Source organism: Perissodus microlepis, chromosome 2 (genome assembly GCF_051167445.1).
Source record: "Perissodus microlepis isolate ML-2025 ecotype Zambia chromosome 2, ASM5116744v1, whole genome shotgun sequence".
NCBI classification, from domain to species: Eukaryota; Metazoa; Chordata; class Actinopteri; order Cichliformes; family Cichlidae; genus Perissodus; species Perissodus microlepis.
Window position 1 is genome coordinate 3,849,336 of NC_140462.1, and position 8,031 is coordinate 3,857,366.

At 41.1% G+C, this 8,031-nt stretch overlaps 2 protein-coding genes across 2 annotated transcripts; one reads left to right on the top strand and one right to left on the bottom strand.

The window, feature by feature from the left end:
• Nucleotides 1–81: 81 nt before the first annotated feature.
• pfdn6 (prefoldin subunit 6) lies at nt 82–3,117 on the top strand. The gene is made up of 4 exons (XM_084940686.1): nt 82–295; nt 499–569; nt 693–817; nt 2,852–3,117. The coding sequence occupies exons 1-4, from the start codon at nt 232–234 to the stop codon at nt 2,970–2,972; spliced, it is 381 nt and encodes a 126-aa protein (XP_084796812.1). The 5' UTR covers nt 82–231; the 3' UTR covers nt 2,973–3,117.
• Nucleotides 3,118–7,033: 3,916 nt separating this feature from the next.
• Nucleotides 7,034–8,031, bottom strand: her5 (hairy-related 5). The gene is made up of 3 exons (XM_084938590.1): nt 7,949–8,031; nt 7,760–7,855; nt 7,034–7,638 (listed from the first exon to the last, which is right to left on the bottom strand). Exons 1-3 carry the CDS (start codon nt 7,997–7,999, stop codon nt 7,171–7,173), a joined length of 615 nt encoding a protein of 204 aa, XP_084794716.1. The 5' UTR covers nt 8,000–8,031; the 3' UTR covers nt 7,034–7,170.

Here is an 8,031-nt window from a genome sequence, read left to right on the forward strand (position 1 = left end):
ACATGAATATACACAGACTGAATGGTTTAATTTGACTACTTCATTGGTCGCGAATACACGGCCCTTCCCCATTTGTGCTCTTACTTTGAAGGGATGAGCTAATATCCGCTCTAGCCTCTGCCCTTTCCGGTTAGCTCGCATAGAGCTTTCATATGCCATATCATCCATAACTTATTATATCTCTTTGAAACATTTACTCACTCGACAGTACTATTTAAAACAAACACAAACATGGCAGAAGCCATTCAAAAGAAGCTGAAGGTGGAAGTGGAGAAATACGCGCAGATGCAGAAAGGTGGGTGCTAGCTAGCCCTGCGTGGTTTCTCCTAAAGTGACATGATGCATTGAGCTAACTGACCATATTAGGAAAGGTAGATATACATTAAAGTGTGTCGTTATAACTGCCGTATTCATTTGAATTATAGTCGCAACAATACTTTCGCTGTAATTAAAATGTAACCAGTTCCTCCCCTGATTAGCTAACTGTGTATTGTTCAGAGGTTAGCAAGAGCATGTCAGCCAGACAGAAGCTCGAGACGCAGCTGACAGAGAACAACATTGTTAAAGAGGTAACTATGATCGCTTATTTGCTATTTTATTCACTGATAGCACCATTGGCAGACCATTTGTTTCTATGTTGCGGTATGTGTTGTGTTCTGTAGTAAACACGAGATCTCATTTTGTCTTTCCAGGAGCTTGATCTGCTGGACAGCTCGAACACCGTTTATAAGCTCATTGGTCCTGTATTAGTGAAGCAGGACCTAGATGAGGCCAAAGCCACAGTAGCCAAAAGGCTGGAGTACATCAACGGAGAAATGTAAGCCATTTCACCCACACCAATGTGTGAAGACACCTTCACAGTGCTATGGGAATACATCAGGTTTTGGTCACTGGGGATCAATTATGATTCAAAACACCCTCTGTGAGTTGACTAAGTGTAGGTGTTGTGATAATGGGGGAGAGGTGGAGCAGGCGCACACACCGTCTATATCGGGGGTGGGCAATGATTTTTGAGAACATGAGAAGCTGGGACTGTTTTGGATGGCTGCCCCAACAAGCTTATAAAGAAGTTAAAATTAATATTGAATTAATATTTAGCACATCTGAGTTCAGCTTATTGGTGCAATCCTCCACAACAGTCCCGGGTTCTTGGGAAAATTAATTGGCCTCCTCTGGTCTATAACTGAGACTCATCAGTATTGCAGAATTTGTGACATTCAGAGAGTTCAATTTAAACAAACAAACAAAAAAAACTACCGTCAAGTCCAAGAGCTCAGATTCACTGGTGATTGCACACAAGTAAAAAGACAAGCAGCGCCATCACCCACCGCAGCAGTAATTCAAGGTGTTATTGTAAAGGCTGCTTTGCAGTCAGTCTTGGACACGTGCATGACTTCCTGAAATCAGCTGTCATGTCGTTTAGTCATATTAAGCTCAAGGAATAACTGATAAGAGTCCAAGTTCTTTTCCTTTCCGATAAGATAAGATAAGATAACCTTCATTAGTCCCACACGTGGGAAATTAGTTTTGTTCAGGATGAGTTCAGGACGTGGTGGGAGTCAGCAAATCTGTTTAGGATGACTATTACCTCGCTGTAGAGTAAATACAGTGGACTCAGAGGTTCCTTTTGTGCCAATATTCTGGTCCCACTGTGGCCTGAATCTGCAACAGAAGACTCTTATGAAGCATTAAAACTTTAACTCCAGGCTATACTTACAGAGCTAATTAAACCAGCTCATCACCTGGGAAAACATTTGTCTGTTTCAGTTCAACTTCCAGCATTACTTCTTCCCTCTTTTTGCTCTTCTTGTCCTTGTCGACATACACGGGACAGTGTTTGAAAAAGTATTTTATTACTTCATGTTTTGTTTTTGGTTTTTTTTCATTGTTTGCAATCTGTCCAGGAGAATAGATCCATCTTGCTGTGCCCTTGCTCTTGTTGTGTTGCCCCAGGTCTTCCCGCCTCATGTTTCCCCACTGGTGGGCACATCAAGCCATTTTTGTAGCTGTCCTCAATATCACCCAGCTGCCTCTAAAGAAAGTCTCATGTTATGGTCAAATTGATTCCATTTCCCCTGTTGTGGACTGAAGTCCTTTTCCAGTCTGCACCTTAAGACAGTGAAACCGGAGTCTTTTCACTGGACTCACTGGAGAGGCAGCTGATTATTGCTCCAATATGTATTGTTCCAAAGGGTGTCTATAGCCTTTTTATAGCCACATGTCTAATACTGTGGTAAACACTGCAGTTCACATGTGAACGTAGTTTTGGGCCAACTGGAACCTCATAAAATCAGAAACAATGCCTGCCCATTAAAAATTAACTGTGCAGGCAGCTTACAGATGGCTCCATTGTAGATATGAGAACAGACTTTAGCTGTGTCACTGTGCTCCTTCATAGGTAGAGGGCAGTCATGAGCTTGATCTGTGTCAGTCTTTTCTCCTCACTGAGATTACATAATAGCAGGAGAAGATTTAAAAAGACCAGAGTCCTTTAGGCAAAAGTACTAAACTAACTGATTGATTCAGCTTTATTGCCACTTTGTACTTTTTAAACGGGTTAAATTTTTTGTACAATTATAGATAAAAATAGAATAGAATTCAACTTTGTCATTGCACATGTCACAATTACAAGGCAACGAAATGCAAAATGCAAAAATGTGGGTGTGTGGGCTTGTAATACTTAATTTAAGGTAGCGTTCTTTTTGTGTTTGAATGGTTTGAGATATTAAATGTTAAAGTATTATAATCCTGAATAATTACAGATGTTCAGTGTACAAGAATGGGATATAAATATTCCTCATTTGTGTGTGTGTTTAAAACTCAGTGGTTTCCTTTTTTTGTCCTTTTGCAGTCAGAGGTATGAGACGCTACTGAAAGACATGGAAAAGAAATCCGAACAGCATCGAGAAGTGTTGTCAAGTTTACAACAGGAGTTTCAGAAAGCCCAGGGCCTCGCTGTGGGCAAAGTCTGATGGAGTGATGTAGCTGCACGCACGCTTACACAAAGTAGTTAATATCATGTAAACCTGCGACACTCTGCTTGTTTCTTGGCATTTCTTTGCAGTGTTATTACTGTGACTTTTCTCTTGATACAAATAAACATTTTTTTTTCATGAACCATCACCTTTGCATTAGTTTTCATTTTAGAGGGCATTTTACCTTTAGGACATGTGCTGCATCCTGACAAATTACACACCAGGCCTGTGCAGCACTCTGTGTGTTTGTTTCTGTGAACATTTGCCTTAATTACTGGGGCATGCTGGTTGCCACCAGAGCAGATGTTGTCCAGCCACTGACCTCTTCCACAGCTCGCAGCAGAGAAAAAAGCACAGCAGTGCTGCTTTGTTCAACTAAATGAATGTGCGTTCCTCTCCATTTACCACCAGCGGAGGGGTTCACTAATAGTCAAGAAGTGAAGCCTGTCTGAGGGTTTAAAGGAAAAACATATACTCTAAATTAATATAGATATGCGACTAAACGTTTGTCCGGAACAGCCAGCGGATTTTGAGCTTTTTAAAAACTGTTCATACAGAAGAAATACAATTATGTTATAAAAGTCGCACGTAAATCGGTTTCTTTGCTGAATTTCGCCGCTAATCTGTGTAATTGTAACCCTGCTTTGCAGCTAGGCTACATGTGTAAAAGCCGAAGCCGAGCGCATTTACGGGCTCAAACTCCTGCATCACCGGTTTGCGTTAAAATGTTTCACATCTGCTGTGAGTATCCTTAATTTGGCTAACGCTAACCTCACGAGGACGTGCGGTAATTGGCACTACGACACAAAGGCGACGACGAAGGTGTCCTCGTGCACGAGTCGGTTACCTCCAGCGCGCGTGCTCCAGCTGACCCATTAACACCTGGAGGTGCAATATGCTTTAAACACAGCCAGAGCCGAGCCACTGACAGACCGAAACCAGCTGAACGTTCGGGTATTTAGTCGGTCTACACGAGAGAGATACTTTGCTTTGTTTTGTTTTTTTTATTGATTTCAGACAATAAAAACTGTCTGTTTACCTGCTATTAAATCATTGTGCTGTATTTTGTGGCTCTGACTTGTGTCTCCTGCGAGCGTCAAATGGTTTGTTGTGGAGGGCAAACGGCGTGTTTATTGTGTTCTCCCTAATGTGGTAAAACCATCACGAAGCGGGAGCAGCTGCTGATCTGCAGGTTTAGTCAAACACTTTCCGATGCTACAGTTTGGGATATTTGTTTTGGGACAAAATTCAATTTCATGTCCTCTCTGGCGTCATTCTGAGCAAATCTATCTGATTTATAGGTTGATTGTTATCCACTTCACAGCGCCTTTAAAAAACACAAGTTTCCTGTTGACCTGTTTGATCTTCATTTAGACAGATGCCCCTCTAATGAAACCTAATCTGATTTCAACTTTAATTGATTTACTTAGTCTTGTGTGGGCTTTTCTTCGTGCGGTTAAAGCTTAGAGGCGCACAAAGGAGCATCCTGTCCAGAGATCAGCGCAGCGGGACTAACACCTCCTTTGATAGATGTTTTCAAACGCACTTTGAAGGAATTCCTGTAGGATTTATGATAAGGAGACTTAAAGAGACACACGATATTTCAAGTCGCTATAAACCTGAAGCTGTGGATGAGTTTGTGAGTTTTGACGCACAAACACAGAAAAACATACATTTTTTAAAACGTCTTCTTTTATTTGTGTCCTCTGTCATTTTTTTTTAAAATGTCAGTAAACTTAAGGCATTTCAGCGATGTGAAGGGAAAACGAGAGCAGTTACATTTTCAAATAAAAGGGGATGATTGCAGGACAATCACCGCTACTTTATCCAGGACGAGTAAGCGTTGGGCTGTGACCTATCACATCCAGCGTGCATTGAAATGCTGATGGAGGGCAGTTCCCAGTTTTGAGTGGATCTTTTTTTCAAACGCAGATAAGCACACAATCGAGGCTGTTATCGCACTGATCACACCTGGCGGTAGCCTATTCAGACAGTTTCATCAAATCTGTCACCAAAACCCAGAACGTGGATTTCAAAGTTTCTCAAGGCTAAATAAATATCAGCCCCCCTCCCCTCACCACCAGAGACAGTTTCCGTGATGCTGTCCTTTAAGTGGCTTTGAGGACACAAACAACAGCAAAACACTTGCTGGCTGAATATCCCCAAAATCTAAATGACGGAGATCCATCAAGACACTGGCTGAATATATCCAACATGCTCCTTTTACAGAACCTTGTTAGTATATGTTATAGTATAGGTCTTTGGTGGAAACAGACCACATCAAATATACCTCAACAAAACTGGCAAACCTACATTACTCAACCAGGCCTTTTTACCATCTGGACCAAAGTTAATATAGTTTTATATATTTGTATTTATATAATGTATTTACTTTAATTAGTTTACTTATTCTATGTGTGTTTAATTGTCAGAATAAGATTTAAGAAGTTTGGAATAGTTTCAGTTTATTCTTAAATCACAAATCAACTCAAATACAAGGTCCAACATAATATTATATAAAGCTTATAAATGGGGACTTTAGATAACATGGACCAAATACATATATAATTTTCAGCATACATTATCATCCTACCCTAAATCACTGCAAATATCCTAAAATAACCCAAGGACCCTCACATATAAATAACACTAATCCAATAAGGTCTTTATCATACAGGGTTTTAGTAGCAACTGCTTTGAAGCTCATTCTAAAATTGTGGATCTCTACAGTTTACACTAAAACTTGTACAATTAACTTTGCATTTCTTTCCCCCCAGAAGCATTTTTTTTTGCATTGTATCTGTGAGAGGAATAATCTATAAGTCTTACATTATTTTACATTACACAAGCATTCAGAAAAATGTTGCATTCAGTTAACTAAAGATTTGTAACTATGAAAAGAGGATCCGCCGGAGCATCCAGCTGTATAACTTTGGTTTGTAAAGTCTGTAATCTGTATGTAGGGTAAGTATTGCATCATAAAACAATACAGCAATTTCAGTGAGGCTCTGAGTCAATTTAAACCCGCTAAAATGTCTCACTTTAACAGATAAATCAACATATTTAGATAATTCTTTATAAGTTTTTTTAGTATGCCTTAGAAATGATTCAATTCAAAAATGTAAATCTAATTTTTGTTATTTTTTTCTGGCTTCTGTTTGAGCAAAACACAATAAAATTTGTTGAAAGGGAAACGCATTAGATTTAAACCAGACATTCACTTTTATCGATCCCTCATTTATAATATGTTGGACATTTAAATAGTAGCAAACACTTCATACAAAATACCAGAGAAATTAACAAAAAAAGCTGTTGGCATATCAAAGAATAAGAAAAGACCCTAATATTGACCCCCCCCCCCACATGTGTGTCTATATATATATATATATATATATATATATATATATATATATATATATGTGTGTGTGTGTGTGTGTGTGTGTGTGTTAGATTTCATTTCACACCTGGTTTTGCTTTTTAGTTTCCAATAGCCTTTTCTTTGACGTGGGAGGATTTTGTGGATTGGATGGTGCCGCACCCTGAAGGAGTCTAGACTCTGGACAGCGTGTGAATGGCCGCCATTGTTTGCTCCTCAACCCCCGAAAAAAACTGCTCTGATGATTCGCCTGCCTATCAGCATCACAAAGGATGTCATAACTGTCGATCGTTGTGGTTAACGATCCTGTGCCCGTTTCAAGTGCAGCAGCTTTAAAAGGTTCACACGATACAACAGGCCACTCTGGGAGGTTTGAGCAAACTGTGTCTTTATTGAAGACTCAGCAAACACATTCATGAATTATTTCTCACACACAGTGGCTCAAATATATACACAAGTTCGAGCCAAAAAAGAGGGAAAAACAAAAACAAAACCCTCAGCAACAGTAAAGCAGGGAAAGCAATTTTACGCCCGTCCTGTCAGCACAAATATATGTTTTACGTACTGATGCGTAAATGTGGAAAAAAAAAAAACTTGGAAAAACATTAAAAATATGAGCACATATGCGAAGCTCAACGTTTTAAAAAGAGAAATCACTGATTACACTCGTACATGTGCGAGGTAATAGAAAGTGACTTGAGTGAGCTAAATACAGGCTGTGCAGTAGCCTAAAAAATACACATTTATACATTTTGCTCGCATAGTTACAGTAGGTACAGTAGTTACATGGACTCATAAGCCTCGGTCTTGATGCTGGAATCACTGAGGCCAGGGCCTCCACAGGGGATCAGGGATGTGCTCCACACCTGCGGGGGACAGATTGCTGGTGTCAGCGTGGAAGCCAGCCGTCTGCGTCAGGTAGTGGTGAGAGAGCTGGGGGTGATGGAAGGGCAGAGGATGAGGAGGCAGAGCAGCAGGAGGATGGTGGATGTGGCCGGGAGTGGTGGGGTGCATGGGGATCTCTGGAAGCGTAAAGGAAGCCCGAACAGCCGCTCCGCTGGGCTCCCCTGCCTCCTGACTCTTGCTGGCTATGAACTGGTTGACCCTGAGCAGGCAGGTCCTCATGCCGTCATGGTAGCTGGACTGGCAGGCACAGGCCGGTCTCTGCTCCACGGACAGGGCCCTCTTTGAGGCCTGGTGATCATTCTGTACATCCTTCTCTGCCTTCAGGAAATCGACCACACTCTCTAAAATCTCTGCCTTCTCCACTTTCGGATTCTTTAGTTTCTGCATTAAAGGGAATGCACGTTACTCAAATCACTCACAAACAGCATATAAAATAAACAACAACAAAAAAAAAAAACCCATTATGAACAATCGAAATTACAACCACGACGCAGAGACGTACCTCATTGTGGGTGCTCTCCAGCATCAGAACTCGCAGAGTCTCCAGACTGTGGTTGATGCGCTCCCGCCTGCGCTTCTCCATCTGAGGTTTAGAAATCTTTGGGGGCGAAAAAGTAAAACACTTTAGACTGCAAACAGGAAGATCGCGCTTTTTGCACAAAGTGTTGCTGTCTGCGGAGATGTAACTCACCCTTCTGGCGGCCCTCTGTCCTCGAGCTCCAGGTGAAGATATAACCTTCATGCTTGCCTCGTGCCTCTCCTCGTTGCTGCAGA